A 23074-nucleotide genomic window follows, 5' to 3' on the forward strand; every position below is an offset into this window, starting at 1 on the left:
AGGTCAAACTATCCTTTTGACGAAACGATTAAGCGGTTTTACCGCGTGACAAAGTTCTATCCTATAGGAGACATCAGCAGTTGGCGACAGGTTTTCACTCATATTCCACTTAGGCGGGTGGTTCGTGATGCCTCAATCAGATATCTCCTGCCTTCAAGATGAGTGGTATGAATTTTGACACAAAGACGAATAATTTCAAGGCCATTTTAGTCGTAAAAACGTCAGATTTGTGTTTTGGATGTTATGGTTCTCAGGTTTGAAAACATGAAATTCAACTTTCGTGCAGGTGGGGTAAATTTCTGGGGGGTATTAAAACATAATTTGGTCTTTTGAAATGAGTTGATAATGTAGATTGACTACAGTAGAGATTTTCCAAAGCTGACGTTTCAAGCGTGAGTTTTTCAGCGGACTTCTACTTCGACAGCCCCATCTTAGTCCATTTACCAGTAAATTCGAACACACCGTATATATATATATTTTTTTTTTGCCTCGTCACTGTTTTCACAAAAGCTAGAAAAGATCTAAATAGCATAGAGATGAGGTCTATAGATTCACAAAAAACCTTTCTGGCAAAGAACAAAGAGTGCATCCTGTTGGTTCTCTAGAGAAAAATTACAAATAATGTCGTCCCACTTTCCAGATGGGAAATGCTTTCAGGCAAACATGTTGGCACATTTCTCCCCAAATGACTGTTCGGTTCTCCATTTGCCCATAAAGAAAACTGTCCTGCCACAAGAGTATCATCAATCCAGTAGAACTCATTGTCTGGTTTTCTGTAAGGTCCAATCCATACACCCATGCCTTGCACTGATTTCTGATTCTAAATTAGGTTGAGGATGAAATTGTTCTCATCAGCAGATCTGATTATTGGCAGATCTCCCCCGTGACTTTTGCAAATCCTGCGGACCTCGGTCCAATTCTGCGTTAGGGTGTCGAGAATCAGATAACATGATCGAGAATGGAGAACCCATTTTTTCTGACAAACCTATTGTTATCAGTCAGTGGAAAATGAGATGGTTAGCTTAAAAATACTTAAGCCTATTAATTGAATATAATTTTTCGAAGTGCATGGAGGTGAAGGGTGGCGAGGTAAATATTTATCATTAAACCGAAAAATAATCGGAAATGAAATTGTTGACGCGCGATTTAGTCTCTTAGAAGTTGGGGGATGAATGGTATCTTCTCATAGGCCTGTCCTATTTGCGGTCGTAAAATGCTGGAACCTTGCCCACCGAAATACTTAAAATCTTAATATTTTTATATAAACGTCAATCAAAAGCTTGCCTTTTCGTGGTTCACAATAATTACCGAGATCGGACAAGAAAAATAGAGTGAAACTTAGCTGTAAAGAGTTGCTCAAAATTATGAGAGAGATTTAAGTATTTTCTTAAGTCTAACAAAAGGCCTGCGAAACGTCAGGGGAAAGGTAATGAGTTCAAATGGTTGATAAACATTAAAAGAAATTGCATACTTTGAATTCGTTGACTTTCATGAGTTTGATATGTGCTCTTAACCTACAATTTGTTTAAGAACTGCTGAGAAAAGCAATTAGAGCATAGCTAGCAGAACCGCGCAATCAAATTCAATCTACGTACGTGTGCTCAAAATCCGGATAGTGCAAGCCGATAGCGTTAGCAAATTTTGAAGGTGTAGTCTGATCGTCCGGGTGAGTGTAGTCCTGAGAAGAACTGTTGTCGGTGGTAGTGACTGACGTTTCGACAACCTGTGCGGAAGTCATCAGGTTGTCGAAACGTTAGTCACTATCACCGACAACAGTCTTTCTCAGGACTACACTCACCCGGACGATCAGACTACACCTTCACATGTTACCCTCGGGTTCAAACCATTTACTGCGTCAGCAAATTGCTTCGCCAGAAATTTTTTTTTTCGCGCGAGCGCCATTGTTAGCGTGGGGAAAAATAATATATATCGCGACAATAATTGATACAAACAGAGACTCGGCCTACTTGTCCGAAAACAAAGAATGTTTCGACCTTTTCCCTTGGGCTAGCGTTCTTAAGTGAGGCAGAAAAAGAGAAAAACAACGAAAAAGGAGACTCGGCATCACTACCGTCACGATTCCCTTCAACTAATGTTGTTGTCCGTTTTTCGCGTCGGATTTGATGCACAATTCCACCGGATATGTTCTAAAACAATTGGTTCGTGCTTTCAGCTGTGCACTATGGAGTTATGGAGTACGTGGGAAGTTTGGAGAGCACTCAAGAAGCTAAAGTTGCCCTCAGCTATCGCCTCGGGCAACTCTTACGCTTCTTTCGTGCTCTCCAAACTTCCCGCGTGCTTCTTAACTCGATAGTGCACGCTAAAGCATGAACCAATTGTTAAATATTACTCGATCGACGCTGCCAGAGCCCTATGCAATTACTCCAAACGCCAAAAGTTGATCAAATGTTATCGAGCACGATCGGGGCAGGCCCATTTGCTTATCACTTCCGAATTAGCGTATCAGCGCGCTCAAAAAGGACTTCTCACCTGTGTTGTGTATCCTTAAAACACTTAGATCAGTACATATTTACAAATGACTGAATCATAAAATTATCATGTGCTATCAAAACATTCAGGGGCTGGTCTTTATCACGGGGGAAGGGGGCAGCATCGAAGGAAATTAAAAGAGTGTCAGAAAGTTCTATAATTCTCTTATGACCCCACTCATTGGCAGTTCATTGACAGTCCATTTTCCATAGTCCCCCCCTCCCTAATAGTTATACTCTGTTGGCGGCAGCTTTTCCCTCCTCTGCCCCCCCTGTAATCCATGTGTCCCCCCCGATCCTCCACCCCATCCCTCAGGCTACAAATAATGACAGGTCTCTTAAAACATGCAAAGTATAAATCTTACTTTTAAAAGCAATGTGAAAGTCGTTTCTTCCTGATCAGCAAAGTTACTACTTCTTTCGCTCACAACAGAGATGTCGTGCTAGTTCAGTTCACAATTTCCTTCTATGATCTTCTTCTTGGAGGACAACAACTTAAAGTTCGTGGAACTACACCAGATGTTTCTCAGACATTCTTGACCGCACGATAACAAACTGGGTGAGTCAAACCGTTTGAAAACGTATCCTATCAGCCTCTTATTTTTAAAGGTTTCGAAATAGGAAAAATGTGAAATTCTGGAGTAGTCTTCGGCGGAAAGACGTGCTGCAGTTTCCATCAGTATCAACCACACAATTGTTTTCTGCGCGGTCATGACTGTTGGTGAGACGAAGCAATCTATTGAAGGCATATTAAGCTGGGATTACATATCCCGCCTATCTTTCATTTGAACTAATTATTGGTCTGAATGAAGTTTCCCTAACAGGCTGTCTTCAGGTCTTTTGTTCGTTGATGTCAGGTCAGCCTTTCTAAACAATTATTTTGCCAGTGGGAGTTTAGAAGGAAATGAAATAAATGCCTAGAAGAGTTACGTGTAGCTAGACAAACAGACAATTCATGCGAAATCCAATTAAAAAAATTGAATTAAAAAATTTTATAACCCACCGCCCTTATAAAGTTCAGAAAAGGTTGAAATAAACAACAACAGGTGAACCCATTAAAAAAAAAAAAAAACAAACAAACAAACGTAACCAAGGAAGTAGGGTAATTCATATGATAATATCCGTAATACAATAGTCCATTTTACAGTTGTGTGCTTGGTTGCCAAGCCTTTGAACGGGAGTGAGGCTAGGGGTGACCTTGTTATGATACAAACTTGCTGCCTTTCAAATGTTAATCACTTTGTTATCATGCTAAGTTGATACAGGTCTCTATCACAACAAGGTCACCTTCAGCCTCACTCTGAATCAAAGGCTTGGCAACTAAGTACACAACTGTAAAATGGCCTATTGTCATAACTTAATTAAAAAGCAAACAAATAGACACATTTTGCAAGGAAATTTGATAGATCGTTGAGATTGAGTCTACAGATGGTTCGATTTACAACGAGTAGTTCAATGTGAAAGTGGGTGCTGGCGTCAGAGCTGGAAGGAAATACTGACAATACGATCTCAATAAATAGTATAGTAAGGGTTGGTGTGGCTTTTTAAAAAAGAATTATGGTTTTTTTCCAACTAGTTTAGTTTTAAAGGGTTTTTTCGAAACAAGAACAGGGCCCCCAATTTTTTTTCTTGAGTTAAGGAAAGAACGTGTACTCCGAATGGAAGCATTTTTGCATATCACGTCACTGCTGCTGTATGCACTGAGAAAAAAAGGATCTCCATGAAGTATGATATCGGCAAAAATTGCTCACATAATAGGGCAGCAATTAGGGTAATCCATATGACAATGTCTGTAATACAATTGTCATAACTTAATTAAAAAACAAACAAACTGACACATTTTGGAAGGAACTTTGATAGATCGTTGAGATGGAGTCTAGATGGTTCGATTTGCAACTAGTAGTTCAATGTGAAAGTGGGTGCTGGCGTCAGAGCTGGAAGGAAATACTGATAATACGATTTGAAATAAACAGAATAATAAGGGTTGGTGTGGCTTTTTAAAAGAGAACTACGATTTTTTCCGACTAGTTTAGCTTTCAAGGGCTTTTGCGAAACAACAACAGGCTCCCGCAAAACTTTTTTCTTGAGTTAAGGAAAGAACGTTTATTCCAAATGGAAGCACTGATTTTTTTTTGTCCATCACGTTACTGCTGCTGAATGCACTAAGAAAAAAAAGGATCTCCATGAAGTATGATATCGGCAAAAATTTCTTATATAATAGGGCAGCCAAACACATAAACGTCTTTTGTCTTCCTTTAAGGGAAAGGTAATGAGTTAAAAATGTTGATAAACATTAAAAGAAATTGTATACTTTGAAGTCGTTCACTTTCATGAGTTTGATATGTGTTCTTAAACTACAATTTGCTTAAGAACTGCTGAGAAAAGCAAATATTACTCGATGGACGCTGCCAGAGCCATATGCAATTACTCAAAACGTAAAAAGTTGATCAAAAGTTACCCAGCACGATCGGGGCAGGCCCATTTGCTTATCACTTCCGAATTAGCGTATTAGCGCGCCCAAAAAGCACTTTTCACCTGCGTTGTGTATACTAAAAACACTTAGATCAGCACATATTTACATATGATTGGATCATAACAATGCATTCAGGGACTGGTCTTTATCACGGGGGAAGGGGAGGAGCATCGAAGCAAATTAAAAGAGTGTCAGAAGGTTCTATAATTCTCTTATGACCCCACTCACTGGCAGTTCATTGGCAGTCAATTTTCCATAGTCCCCTTCCTCTTAATGCTCTGTTGGCGGCAACTTTTCCCTCCTCCTTCCCCCCTGTAATCCTTCCCCCCCAGTCCTCCACCCCATCCCTCAGGCTACAAATAATGACAGGTCTCTTAGAACATGCGCAGTATAAATCTTACCTTTAAAATCAATGTGAAAGTCGCTTCTTTCTGATCAGGAAAGTTACTTCTTTCGTTCACAACAGAAATGTCGTGCTTGTTCAGTTCACAAGTTCCTTCGATGCCTTTCTCCTTGGAGGACAACTTGAAGCTGGTGGAACTGCACCAGATGTTTCTCAGACATTCTTGACCGCACGATAATAAACTGGGTGAGTCAAACCGTTTGAAAACGTACCCTGTCAGTCTCTTATTCTTAAAGGTTTTGAAATAAGTAAAATGAGAATTTCTGGAGTAGCCATTGGCGAAAAGACGTGCTGTAGTTCCCATCAGTATCAACAACACAGCTGTTTTCTGCGCAGCCATGACTGTTGGTTAGACGAAGCAATCTATTGAAGGCATATTATGCTAGGATGTCTGTCTTTCATTTCAACTAATTGTTGGGCCGGAATGAAGTTTCCCTGACAGGCTGTCTTCAGGTCTTTGTTCGTTGATGTCAGGTCAACCTTTCTAATCAAATATCTTGCCTGGGGAAATTTAGCAGGAAATGAAATGAATGCTTAGAAGAGTTTCGCGTAGCTAGACAAACAGTTAATTCATGCGAAATCGAAGTAAAAAAAATTAAATTATATATATTTTACTCCAGACCACACGTTATAAAGTTTAGAAAAGGTTAAAATAAACAACAACAGGTTAACCCGTTAAAAAAAAATTTCAGACGCAACTAAGGAAGTAACGTAATCCGTATGATAATGTCTGTAATACAATTGTCATAACTTAATTAAAAAACAAACAAATAGACACATTTTGGAAGGAACTTTGATAGATCGTTGAGATTAAGTCTACAGATGGTGCGATTTACAACGAGTAGTTCAATGTGAAAGTGGGTGCTGGCGTCAGAGCTGGAAGGAAATACTGATAATACGATTTGAAATAAACAGAATAATAAGGGTTGGTGTGGCTTTTTAAAAGAAAATTACGATTTTTTCCGACTAGTTTAGTTTTAAAGGGCTTTTGCGAAACAACAACAGGCTCCCGCAAAACTTTTTTTTTGAGTAAAGGAAAGAACGTTTATTCCGAATAGAAGCATTGATTTTTTTGTCCATCACGTCACTGCTGCTGAATGCACTAAGAAAAAAAGGATCTCCATGAAGTATGATATCGGCAAAAATTTCTTACATAATAGGGCAGCCAAACACATAATAATCTCTTGTCTTCCTTTAGAGTCATCACTAAACCGTCCATGACCTTGATGAGTACTTCCACAAGCTATTAAAGACATCTATATTAAAAACTCACCTCGTTTATCGTGTCCTTGATTTCTAGCAGAGCGGGACGGCTGTACACAGCTATTGCTCGAAATCGAACGATATATCCACGTGCATTTAACGTGATGTCATCACAAGCATCCCGGATATAAAAAACACAATCGACTGCGCATGTCTCCAATCTTACACCCGACAAATTTCGGGTTTTTCTCGCGTGAAGAAAAGGCTGCTGCCTCGCTAGGGCTCGCCAGCAATATGCCTATCTGGCTGTTACTGTGACAAAATATTATTAATGATTGACAATGATCGCAAACAATTTAAACTACACTTTTAATCGTTTCATATATAAGGCTCATTAGGTCTCAGCTCAGTTCAGTTCTTACACGTGTTTGCTACACGTTTTGAAGAGTTACACAGAATGATCAATGACGTTAGCAGGAACCCGGCGACAGAAGTAAACCTCAGTTAGTTTAGTTTGTATTGTCGGTTCATTATCCACTATTTAACGTCGCTGTTGGAGATACAAGTATTACAAACACAACTATCATTGTCGGTTGATTTCGACCGGTTCTGTCCGGATCATCAGGTAGTAAAGGAGTCAGCGGTCATTGTATTGCATTCGGATGCAACAACTGGAGCGGTAAACCACATTGCAAGCATCTTTGGTGGCATTCACTGCCACTGAACGTAGTTAGCAGAGGTAGTCTCCTCTACTAACTATGCACTGAACAACAAGAAACTTCTGGCGACTTGGCTAGTCAAGGTCAAACAGGAAAACACGCCCTTCAGTAAAAATTCATTTTTACGCAGTGAACATTTTGAAAAGGAATGCTTTTCCAAGTCATATGCTGGCCGGAAAGTCATCATCAATCGAACGTCTTTCCTTCGGAGCCTTCCAGCATATGACTTGGAAAAGCATTAGTTTTCAAAATGTTCACTGTATAAAAGGAATTTTTACTTACGGGCGTGTTTTCCCGTTTGATCTTGACTCTGCCAAGTCGCCAGAAGTTTCAGTTGCAGCGAATGCCACGAAAGATGCTTCCAATGTGGTTTATCGCTCCGGTTGTTGCATCCGAATGCAATACAATTTGTAACCATTGCTATCTTTGCCTTTTGAATGCCTCAGGTTGTCGATAAAAGTAAAAAAATAGAGGAAAAAGCGAGTTTTTTTTTAAATACAGTGATACCTTTAAGAATTTACAAAGCCTTTGCCCCAAGTGCCTCGATTCCGTGCACCTTTAAACAAAACTGCTTTTACGTGGGCTCAGATCTAATATCTGCCATTGTGGAGGAAAAAGTCATGCTTGTATCACGTTGGGACAAAATTATGATCTAATATATGATCAGTACATAGATTATCCAGTTCATCTTTATGTCACAGTTTTTTATAACCTTGATCCTGATGACTAGATGTTAGTTGGCGTAAGTTGCATAATTTTTCTTTGCTTTACGGGTGGGGGGGGGGGGGGGGAGCAACGGCCATTTAGGCGTGATTTGCCCTTTTCGATTTTTCGGAGAAATAAAAAGGGCGACGGAACTTTTTCATACAATTATCGATAAAGGTTTATTAAAAGGGTCCTTTAGAAAAAATAAAATGAAATACGAAATCTTGCAACTGTCGGCGGGTTCTTGATATGTACGGTCAGTGACTCTTAAGGCCTTGATAGCCATTATTTCCCAAACAGAGTATTATATAGCATTACTAGTTTATATTCTGAGTTCCACAAGGTCTAACTCGATCGCAAAGGAACGAAAACTCCGACTTGGTAATTTTGAAGGTCGGCCGCGCGGACGCCATGTTTTCAGATTTGATCATGAGTGTGAACGCATGGAATGATGCCCCTCTAGTACTCCCTTAAGCTTTTAAAAACATATGCACAAACGACGGATTCTGATAGGTTTGTTCATCTCCTGACAATGGAGGAAGTTTGGAGACAAAGCTCCGCTTAGTAGGGGAGGTAGGGGGGAAGCTTTCTCGCGCGAGCCAATTTCGTGGTTCGGGCGGCTACGAGCGGTTCAGGTGTCAATGTGCTAACATAATATATTTACACGATTAATTGCTTCTGGTTACAATTGGTTCATTCCATTTAATTATATCTGCTCCCCCTAAATAAGAAACTAGCCTTTGATTAAAATTAGTCACCGTAAAGTCAATCAACTATAACTAATCCCGTAGAGACATTTGCGCACACAGACTGCTTATTTTTTAACTTCGCGGTAACAATTATAAGTTACAGCGGTGTTTGTAAATCTACCTACCGAATCATAAATAATACAAAACAGACCTACGAGGTAAACTTTACATTTGGAATTTGCATCATCATGATCCAAGGAAGGACAACTTCTCCTCATAAAGGCCAACTAGGGCCAAGTCCATTTAATAGCCATTCAGATCAAAGTGCATCTCAAATCTTTGTTAATTACTTCATATTGGGGCTTTTCACAAAAGTTGCAACAGATCCACGCAACGCTAAGATTGGGTGTGTGGATGAGTTGAATCAAAATAGGCCCCTCTGGCAAATAATTGATGATGCCCTACGGTGACTACGAAGGTTGCAGGGGGCGTCATTCCACTTTCCAGATTTTGGGTCCTGTCCGGCATACATATTTACACAATTCTCATTCTTTTTTTTATGATTGTTCGGTTCTCCATCTGCCCATGAAGAAAATTGCCTTGTCACAGGAGTATCGTCAATCCAGTAAAACTTATTGTCCGCTTTTCTGTAAAGTCCAATCCATACACGCGAGTCTTGCACTGATTTGCTAATGAATTTGTTCTCATCGGCAGATCTGATTACTGATAGATCTCCCCCGTGGCTCTTGCAAATCCTGCGGGCTTCAGTCCAATTCTGCGTTGGGGTGTCGAGGACAAGGTAACATGATCGAGAATGGAGAACCCATCCTTTTTCACAAACCTGTTGTTATCAGCGAATAAGAATTAAAACTCCCAAGCAGATTGAAATCAACTAGATTAGTACATATTGAGAAATGTGTAGATGATTGAAAAACGAATTTTTAGCCAAGAGGCGTTTGATTAAATCATGAACATCTTCAAGGCTCTATTTTGTCAGCCCTTCCCACAGATACCTCAAGATTCGCGACTGAGCTAAATGTGAAAAAGGACGAGGAATTATGACAACTGATGTTTGTTAATCTAGAGGTTTCCTTATCATAGAAAATCGTCCACCTTTTCCATTAAATTGCGAGCAAAATGCGTGTATTTTAAAAATATGATATGATGATGTACCGTCAGTGCATCATTATAGCTGGTTTCAACTTATAACAAGGAGGGAGGTGGGATTTTGGGAGGATACACATGGGTTGAGGCGAATTGGTAATTTCTCGATTTTCTTTCATATTTCGTATGCTTCTGAGACGTATTAATTTACGCGCATTCTTTTCTCGTTTTCACTTATTCATTTATTCACCATTATTTTCGCTTTTCAGGTAAATACACTGTCCCAAAGTGCCATATTCAGTTTATTTTGGGTTCTTTTTAAACCCTTTTCCGTGTAAGGGTATTGTTTTTCCTAGATTTCCTAAGTATTTGGTAAGTTTTTGTCTCGTTGTACCTTTCTCCTTATTTTCCCGTCTTATTCAGTCGTCACCAACAAAGTTCAAAGGGTGGGGGGGGGGACTGCAGTTTAATCTGACTATCAATAACTGTTTATTATTAGGGGGAGTGGAGAAGGAGGAGTCTAAAGAATATTACAGAGCTTGAGGGGTTACTTTTTCGTGACACAAAAGACCTCTAACCCCTCCCCCCCTTGACGGTAGATGGTGACCGTTCCATAAGATTATCAGAGAACATATAATGTTGATTCTGACCTTATGTAACAGCGAGAAAGTCGTTCCTTCGTCGTCAGAAAAATTGTTGTTTTCGTTAACAATGGACATCTCGTGCTTGTTCAGTTCACAGCTTCCTTCGCCTTTCCTCTTTAAGAAAAACTTGAAGTTGGTGGAAGTACACCAAGTGTTTCTGAGACATTGCTGACCGCATGATAACAAACTGCGTGAATCAAATCGTCTAACAACATATCCTTTCAGCCTCTTATTGTCAAAAAAGGAAAAACGAGCCGAAATTTTGAGGTTGTCTTCGGCGGAAGAACGTACATTACCTAACAGGAATAATAATACAACTGTCGCCTTCGAAGCCATATCTTGTACTGTTGCACTATGTAATAATCTTCGCAGCTTCCTTTAACTCGTAACTAGACTAAAACTTCTCAACTTGAACTCATTTCTGGAGTAGCCTTTAGCGAAAATACGAGCTGTAGTTCCCATCAGCGACACAGCTGCAGCTGTTTACTGCGTAGCCATGACTGTTGGTTAGACGAAACAATCTATTGAAGGTATATCATGCATGGATTATATCCCGCCTGTCTTTCATTTCAACTAGTTGTTGGGTCTGAATGAAGTTTCCTTGACAGGTTGTCTTCAAGTCTTTGTTCGTTGATGTCAGTTCAGCCTTTCTAAATGGAATTATTTTGCTGGGGGAGAATTCAGCAGGAAGTGAAATAAATGCTTTTTAGAAGAGTTTCGCGTAGCTAGACAAACAGATAATTTATGCGAAAGCGAATTGAAAAAATTGAATTAATTATATTTTACACCTGATCACTCGTTATAAATTTTAGAAAAGGTTGAAATAAACAACAACAGCTGAACCCGTTGAAAAATAATAAATTTCAGACGTGACCAAGGAAGTAGGGTAATCCATATGATAATAAACAATTACTGGATGAGGTTTTTGTAACATCCGGAATAATCAAGGTCGAGGTAAGTGTTATCAGGCGAAGTCGAAGGTTGAGGCTGATAACACTAACGGCATAGGATAAAATATAGACAGGACTGGACTATTTTTTTGGACCATATTTTGGACCATTTTATAAGGGGGGAAGCACACCATTAGTATTCAGGGAGGGGTGGGTGCAGGGTGGGAGGTGGTTGTAATCATAAACACTACTGGTTAATGGAGATTTTACTCGATCGTGCAATTTACTTTGATCGGTTTTTCGACTGACTTTTTGTATATCCAAGTTTTTGCGCTGGGCCGTGGCGTGAATTAATTTTTTTGTCATGCGAAAGCGAACTGCCACGTAAACACTGGACCTAAATTTTTTTTTGAAAATATCGTGTTTACGATCCTCCACTGTTGAGTTACCAGTCTGGCATAGGTTATGCGTGTGCCTTTTGAGGCGACTTGTGCACCATCAGTTTTCCTTTGTGTATACATTATGTAATTACCAGATTTATCTATCTTCCTTTGTCACTGATGTCATCAGACGAGATCACGGAATTTCCGGTCCTTAGCCGAATATAGAATTCACAACCGCAATCGCAATTTTAACTTTTATACGTTTACTATATAAATTCATTGTTGGTACAGTCGTACAAAACAACCTTCTCTCGGGTGTCTCGAAAACACAGACCTCGAAAACGCAGTCCTCTAAAACGCAGACCTATAAAACGTAGACCTCGAAAACGGAAACCTCGAAAAATTTGTTTTCGACATTTCGAAGAGAACATTACATTTACGTGCGGAAGTCCAACGTTGAGCGCGGACAAACCACATATGGCTACCGAAAAAGACATTCGTGGCGTACCACCTTCCTTGAATGCAAAAATTCAAGTCCCTCGGCGATATCAATCACTGCCTTGAGAAAAAGCGGGAAAAAATGTTGAAAGGCTTCGTATACTATCGAGGCAAGGCAATAATTCGAGGAGATCTAAACCTAAACATCAAGACTGAATGGCAGGAAATCAAAATACCCGTATTCCATCGTTATAGCAACTGGTTTAAGACCGATTAAAATAATTTGTAGATCGAGTTAAAGCTCCATTAACCAGTAGTGTTTACAATTACAACCACCTCCCGCCCCTCCCTTAGTAATAACAGTCGGCCTCTCACCCCTCCCTCAGTACTTATAGACTGCACCCACCCCTCCCTGAGTACTAATGGTGTGCTTCCCTAAAATGGTCCAAAAAAAGGGTCGAAAAAATTGTCCAAAAAAATAGTTCAGTCCAGTCCATATTGTACCCTATGCCAACACTAACCGAGACCTTGATTATTCCGGATATCACAAAAACTGAATCCAATAATTGTTTTCTTATACATTGCTTCAAAGAAGATAACGCCAAACGCATTGTCGCAGCGAACACAGTTTATTTTCGAACACTTAAAAATGTACAACTGTGTAGTAAACAAATTCTCACCGTTTTTGTAAAACAATCAAGTGCAGAAAATTTAAATGCATTTCTAAAGAAAGTATCATTGAAGAAAACTGTCGATCTTTTAGTATTTTCTGAATAATTATCGTCAAGTAATTTCTCAATAACTGTTTGGGTCGATGAAGATAATCGAGAAGCCATTCTTACTTCAGAAATCATGCATTGCGCGCGCAACCTACAGATTTATTCACTAATCTGTAGGTACAGATTAGTGAATAATCTGTAGGTTGTGCTGTTTCCCAGAATTAACTGAGGGCTTTTAGCCAATAAGAAGACAGATGGTAACTACAATGTATAATAATATCTGTAATACATTTGTCTTAAATTAATTAAAAAACACACAGACAAACACATTTTGGAAAAGACTTTGGTAGATCTACATCTCGTTGAGATGGAGTCTATAGTTGGTTTGATTTACAATAATCCTTTCTGGCAAAGAGCACAAGGTGTCAACCCTCAGTGGGGACGGGGAAAAGTGCAGTAAAATTCATTTCACTTTTCCAGTTGTAGATGTCGGCACATTTCTCAGTCTTATGAACGTCGCTGTTGGAGATACAAGTATTACAAACAGAACTAATGTTGCCAGTTGATTTCGGACGGTTCTGTCCGGATCCTAGAGAAGGGTTCAGCGGTCATGACGTGACCGAATAAATTCACTCATGTAATCCTTCACAAAGATGCGCTGACAAGGACGGAGTACTAATAAATACTTGGCGTGGAAGTCATTTTACCCAACGAGATCCTCCGAACATCCATGCCTATAAGATATTGTCGGGTTAATGGCCCCGCTCAGATCGTGACCGTCATGGCCGAGTTATTTTTAACTGGTTAATCCGTGTTGTTCATTAACGAGGTCACAGAATGTAATTTCGCGAAAGTTCCAGTTCCACCCTCGTGTACATTTTCGCGGTTCCATTACTTGATCAGGACATTTAACGCGATCAGATCGTGATCCCCAGTCGCTTCAGGAGAAAACTTACCGAGACATTCATTGTAGTTCCCTAGATGGTTATTTCTGGGTTGAATCCAGTGGCAATCCAATAACCCAACAATCCAGCGACAACAAAATCTAGATGTAAACAAGCAAGTTCGTGTTGGGGCATCAGCTGATCAGTAGGGGAGTCGCAAGGGACTGTGGGAATTATTAGAACCGGTGAGACGGCCTGTTATACGAGAGACGCTTGAGAACAAGACTATCGGAGTTGGTATCCTTGCTGTCTTTAGATCACATTAATATATAAGTTAATTTACTTCTAGTTATGATACATTTTACCCTCTGAAATAATCTCATGCTGCACATGAACTGATGAGAAATAAAAGGATTCACTGATTTAGAGTTTATTTTGATGTGAGTTACGATTTAGCTTACCATGCTAAATGGAATTAAACTGTGGGGGGGGGGGGGGGGGGGCGAGTCATTGCTTTTATCGCGTTGTGTTAAAATTTAGGATCTGGTATAATCAGTTCATCTTTATATTAGTCATCTATAACCTTGATCCTGATGACCAGATGTTCGCTTGCTGCTGAATCAGTCTGTAAAGGGAATGCGGGGCAAGCATGGTAATCCTCTGGCCACAGCATACCTTGCAGGATTGTTCAAGTCAACCTGCAAGCTGCTGTCCCATATAATAAAGCCAATATTTGTATTTGATGGTGCAGCTCCAGAGCTCAAGGACAAGACTCTGGTGATAAAGCAGTAAACAATGGATCATGCAAATCAGTTGTCAAATGTAAACCACTTTTACAATCATGGTGATAAATGTGTCTAATACCTTGAAACAACAATTCTTATGGAAAACAGCTATAATAATGACTTTGAGATAGAATAAATATATGAAAATCATATATTTTGAACTGCGGTATTTGATACGTATGATGGACGATCCTCGCAGTAGATAGCGCTATTTGAGCAATAGCGAAATTCAGACCTGAAAAAAATCAGGCCTGTACGGGACTCGAACCACTGACCTCTGCGATACTAGTGCAGCGCTCTAACCAAGGCTAAGGATAAAGAATCATCTCTTTCGAGCGACTTATTTATGTATTTTCTCCAGGGTTGTCAGATGACCAGTTGCCTTAATGGTGGTTCCTGTATTCGCGACATAAAAAGGCAAACCTTCTCGTGCGCTTGTCAACAACCTTGGATCGGGGAAAGATGTCACATGATCAGTCTCGGCGCATGCGGTGGGGGTGAATGGACACTGGTTATGAAAATAAGCGGATTTCATGTATAAATTTGTTAAACTGTAATGTTCTCAAATTTCACTGGCCACGGACAACTATAGTGTGGAGGCTTCATTTAGAAATATTAGTCGGAGGGGATGCCTAAGTTATACGACCAGTAAAGTCTTTTAAGTTTATTATCAAAACTCTCTCTTGTTTATTTACCCTGAATAGGGAACCTTTCATTACCATTCTAATCTCTGGAGCAACAATGAAACCTTCAATATTGACGGAGGAAAGAGTGGCTTTGACTCCCAAGAGACCAAGTTAACGGCCTATTGGAACACATCTTTCACCAAGATCTGCCTCGGTATGAAGATCGAACAACATATTAACTTCATACTCATCAACCGGCAAGCTAATTCCCTCTACTCATTAATCGCCGATGGAAACCGTCGCACGACCTCGTTGAGCCATGACACGTGGATAAAGCTGATCGGTTCACAGGCATCATTACAGCCCAATTGCAGCCGAGAGGGGTTTAATGTGAAATGCGATGGATCAGAAAGACCGAAAGCTCGCATTGGAATCCTCGGAAATAAAGAGAACGACTGCAACAGTTGTGACTCCAGAATTGGGTTTGGCACAGGAGGTAAGCACGATGACTCCAGCACCTGCGGAAGCGAAGCTAAATATGGTAATATACATATCAAAGCGATGGGATACATTTTGGTGCAATGAGATAAGAACAAGCAATGGAGATGTGCTTCAAGGGTTCTGCCGAGTTTTGTAGGGTGCAACCTTCCTGTGCATTGTATGAAGTATGCAAGTAATCTTGTTCCTCAGGGACTTAGTTCCTTAACTCAACACTCGGGGCACAGGACACTCGGCTCCGCATCCGCTGGGGCTGGGAACGAGATTAGTGTAATAGGCTTGCGCTCATTAGATAAATTATGCTTTCTTCTTTACAGCTAAAGCTCGCTATTGAAAGAAGTAAATTGTTACTTTTTCGAAAAAAGTAAGTGGCGACTAACTGTTTCTTTATATCTTCTTTCTTTGAAATAAAGGTGGAAAACTTCTCCGGCAATATGGGAAACCTTAATAAACTCGATTTACTTGCTGCCTAGATAACTGGACGATGCTATAAATGAGTAGCTTTAGAAAACTTTTACGGTCCAATAACATTTATATCTACAGCCTGACCGTGCACATGTCCCGGAGGAATTTGCAGTGCGGACGTCTCATTAGGACGAGTTAACGTCAAGAAGCGCGCGATCGTTCATTCAACCAGCTATGTTTATTATTTGTTTATTTATTTATTTACTGATTTAACGATTTGCACACTAATTACAATGTACGGATAGTGCGAATAATAAGACATTATTTTTCTACAAGATTCAACTACCTGCCCAGCCCTTTGGTAATAATAATTAAAAATAAGAAAGAAAAAAAAAAAACCTTCCCCGATCCATCAACCAAAACTAAATAAGTTAACTGATTAATTTATAATTAGCAAGTGCATGCACCATATAACTTTACTCTTCTACATTTGTGGCAAATAATCTTAAATGAACGAACGTTGCCCCCATCGAAAACATTCTAAAAACGCTTAAAAGATTATGATTTAAGTTGGCACTTCAATAAACCCAAGGATTCAGCCAACTTGATATCATCAGGGATACTATTCCACATGATACAAATTCTACTAAAGAAATTCACCGAATCGAAATAAGGCGTCCAATTTGAATTACCATTGCTTTGGACTTACTAGCTTCGTCTTGACGTGGAAACACAAAATGATTATCACATGTGTGAGAGGCATGCATAGTCTCGAAAACGCGAGATACGATTTTTATTTGTCCTGAGATAAAGCTTAATTAACCTGTGATTTGGAGTTAGAGTCCACGGTAGAGAGAGGGGGCGGGAAGGGGTATTCCCCTATCCTCACCCCCTCAATATTTTTTCACAGTCGCTCACCCCAAATGGTTCAAATTTCTTTCTCTCCGCAGCGCCCTCTGCTTCCGTTAAACTCAATGATGATCGCCGTAATTCTCCACAGGAAAATACTTAGCACACTCCCGCCAAAATTACTCGTGCTCTGCAGGCTACAATTTGGAGTTTAAAGACAGTGCCCGCTGAAACTTTCCTGGTTGCTAGATCCTTGAATTCTACCATATATTTTTGTCGAGTAATGTCGTCTGTTAAATTTCTTATCGATACCCACCAGTCTATTTGAAGAAAGTTTTTTTCTCTTTGATTTCCAATAAAACATTTGATCAAGAAAGCAGTAGCATCTCCTGTAACATATGCAAACCTTTTCATTGCATGGAATTTTATATTTTTTTGTCCGATAAGGAGTCGAAGAGTTGGATTACCTTTTTCAATTACCGGAATTTTTTCTAATTTGCTGTCAGCCAACTCATCACTTTCAAAGCGAAATATGTTCATGACATAAGACTGCTAAAGCAGAATTAGCTATAGAGGCTTTCAAACTGAATGAAAAAACTGGAGACTCAGTGAATCGCCATGATACAATTTCTCCCAGAGTGTCGACATTTTTGTTGATATTTTTGTTGAAGTAGTGGGGCAATTGCGCTGTGCGCTGTTACTATTTATAGACCCGAAACTCAGACGAAAAAATTGAAATTAACATTAATCATTCTCTCACTTTTGTCTCCCTTTTTTCATTAAAGTGAGAAAAAATGTCAAAAGACTGACAAAAATCGCATTTTTGCGCGGCGCTATTAGTTATTACAACAAGATACAAGTGTGTTCAAATGGTGCGACAAGTTTTATTCTAATTACGAAGCACAGGAAGTGTTATCACAAGTTGTTATTATTATTAGTTATCACAAAAAGGCACAGGTGTGTTCACATGGTGCGACAAGTTTTATTCAAGCTGCATAGAGTATTCCACAGTGCAACAGAACAAGACATGGCTTCGAAGACGACAGTTGTATTGTTCTTCTTGTTGGGTAATGTACGTTTTTCCGCCGAAGACAACCCCGACACTTCTCGATTTTCCTTTTTTGAAACCTTGCAAAATAGGAAGCTCCTTGGATATGTTGCCAAACGGTTTGATTCACCCAGCTCGTTATCTTGCGGTCAGCAATGTCTGAGAAATACCTGGTGTACCTCCACCAACTTCAAGTTTTACTCCAAGGCGAAAGACGAAGGCACTTGTGAACTGAACAAGCATGACATGTCCATTAACGAAAAAAACAATTTCTCTGACGACGAAGGAACGACTTTCTCGCTGTTACTTAAGGTCATAATTAACATTATATTTTCTCTGTTTACCTTTAGGAGCATTCAATATTTATTTCTAAGAAGCAGTTGTTGGCAGTTAATTTTCTACAATCCCTCGGCCCTTTATACTTTGTTGGTGACGACTGCATAAGACAGGGAAATAAATTAAATACAAAGATACGACGAGACAGAAACTTACCAAATAGTGAAGGAACTAGGAAAAACGACACACTTAAACAGAAACAAAAATAATTAATATGCCACGCACTGCTATGAGGCGTGAAACATGACACATATGGGAAAGCGTAATTTACCTAAAGGGCCAAAATAATGGTGAATAAATGAATGAGGGAAAAACAAAAAAGAATGCGCGTAAATAAAGTTAGTCGTTTCTACCGTTTCATAGTGGATATCACAAGCATACAATAATTCCTATTTAAATTCACGACTCATACACAAGAGTGGGTGTGTAGCTCGAACTAGGATCCCGAGTATTTAATGCCGTCCGACAAAGTTACACAGAATAGTAAACAACTAGTCATCAGCTCTCGGGCACACCGACCTCTGGGGGTTAGAGGTAAAAAACCTTAATTACGTACGAGACAAAATTTAATATAAAACTAGGAAAGTTCGAGAGCTGAGATGCATACATTACAAATGTCAAACCTTAAATACACCATACAATAAAAGACTCAATTAACGCCATAGCGGCCCACGTGCTAACATAACAATAGGAAAATATTTACATTCTTTGTCACTGCCACTTACAGTTTAGTTCCGCGGAATATAAATACGTTAGTCTGCTCATCATATTTCAAAATCTTCTGATAAAAACTACTTTTCCTCTTCAAAAATATTTAATTAAAAAAAAGTTAAAAGCTATTCATGGAAAGTAGATCGCTATATTGATAAGCTCGGTTGCCATGACGACGCTGTTTCCTGAAAACGTGAAAAAAATTAATGTTACGCTCACTCCACGTACTGAAGATATCATGTTCTGAAACAAGAGATATTCTGGCTTGCTGACTGGCTCCCCCTGCTAACTATCACAATGGCCGTTTCTTATTAAGAGCTGAGGATAAAGTATCAACTCTTATGAGAGTGTTATTGTTATCTATATTCCTAGGGTTGTCAGATGACAGGTTGCCTCAATGGTGGTTCCTGTGTTCGCGACATAAAAAGGCATACCTTCTCGTGCGCTTGTCAACAACCTTGGATCGGGGAAAGATGTCACATGATCAGTCTCGGCGCATGCGGTGGGGGTGAATGGACGCTGGTTATGAAAATAAACGGCTCTCAGGTATAAATTTGTTAAACTGTAATGTTCTCAAATTTCACTGGCCACGGACAACTATTGTGTGGAGGCTTCATTTAGGAATATTAGTCGGAAGAGATGCCTAGGTTATACGACCATTAAAGTCTTTTAAGTCTGTTATCAAAACTCTCTCTTGTTTATTTACGCTAAATAGAAAACTTTTCACTACGATTCTAATCTCTGGAGCAACAATGAAACCTTCAATACCGACGGAGGAAAGACTAGCTTTGACTTCCAAGAGACCAAGTTAACGGCCTATTGGAACACATCTTTCACCAAGATCTGCCTCGGTATGAAGATCGGACAACATATTAACTTCATACTCATCAACCGGCAAGCTAATTCCCTCTACTCATTAATCGCCGATGGAAACCGTCGCACGACCTCGTTGGGCCGTGACACGTGGACAAAGCTGATTGGTTCACAGGCATCGTTACAGCCCAATTGCAACCGAGAGGGGTTTAATGTGAAGTGCGATGAATCAGGAAGACCGAAAGCTCGCATTGGAATCCTTGGAAACAACGAGAACGACTGCAACACTTGTGACTCCAGAATCGGGTTCGGCACAGGAGGTAAGCACGATGACGACAATACCTGCGGAAGCGAAGCTAAATATGGTAATATACATATCAAAGCGATGGGATACATTTTGGTACAATGAGATAAGAACAAGCAATGGAGATGTGCTTCAAGGTTGCTGCTGAGTTGTGTAGGGTGCAACCTTCCTGTGCATTGTATGACGCATGCAAGTAATCTTGTTCCTCAGGGACTTAGTTCCTTGTCTCAACACTCGGGGCACTGAACACTCAGCTCCGCATCCACTCGGACTGGGAACGAGATTAGTGTAATAGGCCTGTGCTCATTAGATAAATAATGCTTTCTTCTTTACAGCTAAGGCTCGCTATCGAAAGAAGTAAATTGTTACTTTTTCGAAAAAAGTATGTGGCGACTAACTGCTATTTTTAAATCTTCTTTCTATGAAATAAAGTTGGAAAAGTTCTCGGGCGATATGGGAAACCTTGAAAAACTCGAATTACTTGCTTGCTGGCAGGCTAACTGGAAGACGCACTACGGTACAATTACATTTATATCTACAACCTGACCGTGCGCATGTCCCGGAGGAATTTGCAGTGTTGACGTCTCATTAGGACGAGTTGACGTCAAGAAGCGCGCGATCGTTCATTCAACCGGCTATGTTTATTATTTATTTATTTATTTATTTATTTATTTATTTACTTATTTAACGATTTGCACACTAATTACAATGTACGGATAGTACGAATAACAAGACATTTTTTTTTCTACAAGATTCAACTACCTGCCCAGCCCTTTGGTACTAATAATTAAAAATAAGAAAGAAAAAAAAAAAACCCTTCCCCGATCCATCAACCAATACTAAATAAGTTAACTGATTAACTTTTAATTAGCTAGTGCATGCACCATATAACTTTACTCTTCTACATTTGGGGCAAATAATCTTAAATGAACGAACGTTGCCCCCATCGAAAACATTCTAAAAACGCTTAAAAGATTATGATTTAAGTTGGCACTTGGATGAACCTAAGGATTCAGCCAACTTGATATCATCAGGGATACTATTCCACATGATACAAATTCTACTAAAGAAATTCACCGAATCGAAATATGGCGTCCAATTTGAATTACCATTGCTTTGGACTTACTAGCCTCGTCTTGACGTGGAAACACAAAATGATTATCACATGTGTGAGAGGCATGCATAGTCTCGAAAACACGAGATACGATTTTTATTTGTCCTGAGATAAAGCTTAATTAACCTGTGATTTGGAGTTAGAGTCCACGGTAGGGGGAGGGGGCGGGAAGGGGTATTCCCCTATCCTCACCCCCCTCAATATTTTTTCACAGTCGCTGACCCCAAATGGCTCAAATTTCTTTCTCTCCGCAGCCCTCCGCTTCCGTTAAACTCAATGATGATCGCCGTAATTCTCGACAGGAAAATACTGAGCACACTCCCGCCAAAATTACTCGTGCTCTTTAGGCTACAATTTGGAGTTTAAAGACAGTGTCCGCTGAAATTTTCCTGCTCGCTAGATCCTTGAGTTCTACCATATATTTTTGTCTAGTAATGTCGTCTGTTAAATTTCTTATCGATACCCACCAGTCTATTTGAAGAAAGTTTTTTTTCTTTTTCATTTCCAATAAGACATTTGATCAAGAAAGCAGTAGCATCTCCTTTAACATATGCAAACCTTTTCATTGGAATTTTGTAGTTTTTTGTCCGATAAGGAGTCGAAGAGTTGGATTACCTTTTTTAATTACCGGACTTGCTAATTCGCTGTCAGCCAATTCATCACTTTCAAAGCGAAATATATTCATGACATACGACTGCTAGAGCATAATTAGCTATAGAGGCTTTCAAACTGAATGAAAAAACTGGAGATTCAGTGAATCGCCAGGATACAATTTCTCCCAGAGCGTCAACATTTTTGTTGATATTTTTGTTAAAGTAGTGGGGCAATAGCGCTGTGCGCTGTTACTATTTATAGACCCGAAACTCAGACGAAAAAATTGAAATTAACATTGATCATCTCTTCACTTTTGTCTCCCTTTTTTCATTAAAATGATAACAAATGTCAAAAGTCTGACAAAAATCGCATTTGTGCGCGGCGCTATTAGTTATTGCAAAAAGATACAGGTGTGTTCACATGGTGCGACAAGTTTTATTCAAGCTGCATAGACTATTCCATATGCAACAGAACAAGACATGGCTTCGAAGACGACAGTTGTATTGTTCTTCTTGTTGGGTAATGTACGTTTTTCCGCCGAAGACAACCCCGAAACTTCTCGTTTTTCCTCTTTTGAAACCTTGCAAAATAGGAAGCTCCTTGGATATGTTGCCAAACGGTTTGATTCACCAAGTTTGTTATCTTGCGGTCAGCAATGTCTGAGAAATACCTGGTGTACTTCCACCAACTTCAAGTTTTCCTCCAAGTGGAAAGACGAAGGCACTTGTGAACTGAACAAGCATGACATGTCCATTAACGAAAACAACAATTTCTCTGACGACGAAGGAACGACTTTCTCGCTGTTACTTAATGTAAGAATTAACATTATATTTTCTCTGATTATCTTAAGGAGCATTCAATGTTTATTTCTAATAAGCAGTTGTTGACAGTTAATTTTCTAAAATCCTCGGCCCTTTATACTTTGTTGGTGACGACTGAATAAGACAGAGAAATAAATTAAATACAATGATACGACGAGACAGAAACTTACCAAACAGTGAGGGAACTAGGTAAAACGACACACTTAAACAGAAACAAAAATAATTAATAAGCCACGCACTGCTATGAGGGCGTAAAACTTGACACATATGGGAAAGCGTAATTTACCTAGAGGGCCAAAATAATGGTGAATAAATGAATGAGGGAAAAACAAAAAAGAATGCGCGTAAATTAAGTTAGTCGTTTCTACCGTTTCATAGTGGATATCACAAGCATACAATAATTCCTATTTAAATTCACGACTCATAC

General features: G+C 39.5%; 3 protein-coding genes and 2 pseudogenes across 5 annotated transcripts in view; 3 read left to right on the forward strand and 2 right to left on the reverse strand.

Moving 5' to 3' along the window:
• Positions 1–459: 459 nt before the first annotated feature.
• Positions 460–5862, reverse strand: LOC148726210 (CD209 antigen-like protein 2; annotated as a pseudogene). Its single transcript, XR_015989214.1, has 2 exons — positions 5364–5862; positions 460–985 (listed from the first exon to the last, which is right to left on the reverse strand). The product of XR_015989214.1 is annotated as a CD209 antigen-like protein 2 (transcript).
• Positions 5863–8664: 2802 nt separating this feature from the next.
• LOC148726211 (P-selectin-like) lies at positions 8665–11073 on the reverse strand. The gene is made up of 2 exons (XM_088728172.1): positions 10436–11073; positions 8665–9522 (listed from the first exon to the last, which is right to left on the reverse strand). Exons 1-2 carry the CDS (start codon positions 10763–10765, stop codon positions 9106–9108), a joined length of 747 nt encoding a protein of 248 aa, XP_088584298.1. The 5' UTR covers positions 10766–11073; the 3' UTR covers positions 8665–9105.
• Positions 11074–14640: 3567 nt separating this feature from the next.
• LOC148726212 (putative skeletal organic matrix protein 5) lies at positions 14641–17344 on the forward strand. Its single transcript, XM_088728176.1, has 2 exons — positions 14641–15063; positions 15233–17344. Exons 1-2 carry the CDS (start codon positions 14875–14877, stop codon positions 15737–15739), a joined length of 696 nt encoding a protein of 231 aa, XP_088584302.1. The 5' UTR covers positions 14641–14874; the 3' UTR covers positions 15740–17344.
• A 442-nt stretch (positions 17345–17786) lies between these two features.
• Positions 17787–20561, forward strand: LOC111346990 (uncharacterized). The gene is made up of 3 exons (XM_088728161.1): positions 17787–18266; positions 19374–19547; positions 19717–20561. Exons 1-3 carry the CDS (start codon positions 17874–17876, stop codon positions 20221–20223), a joined length of 1074 nt encoding a protein of 357 aa, XP_088584287.1. The 5' UTR covers positions 17787–17873; the 3' UTR covers positions 20224–20561.
• A 406-nt stretch (positions 20562–20967) lies between these two features.
• The window catches only part of LOC148726213 (uncharacterized), a 44440-nt pseudogene continuing 42333 nt past the window's right edge, over positions 20968–23074 (forward strand). The window contains exon 1 of the transcript XR_015989840.1: positions 20968–22638. The product of XR_015989840.1 is annotated as an uncharacterized LOC148726213 (transcript). The remainder of the gene's footprint in view (positions 22639–23074) is intronic.

This window comes from Stylophora pistillata, chromosome 7, assembly GCF_964205215.1.
Source record: "Stylophora pistillata chromosome 7, jaStyPist1.2, whole genome shotgun sequence".
In the NCBI taxonomy this organism is placed as follows: domain Eukaryota; kingdom Metazoa; phylum Cnidaria; class Anthozoa; order Scleractinia; family Pocilloporidae; genus Stylophora; species Stylophora pistillata.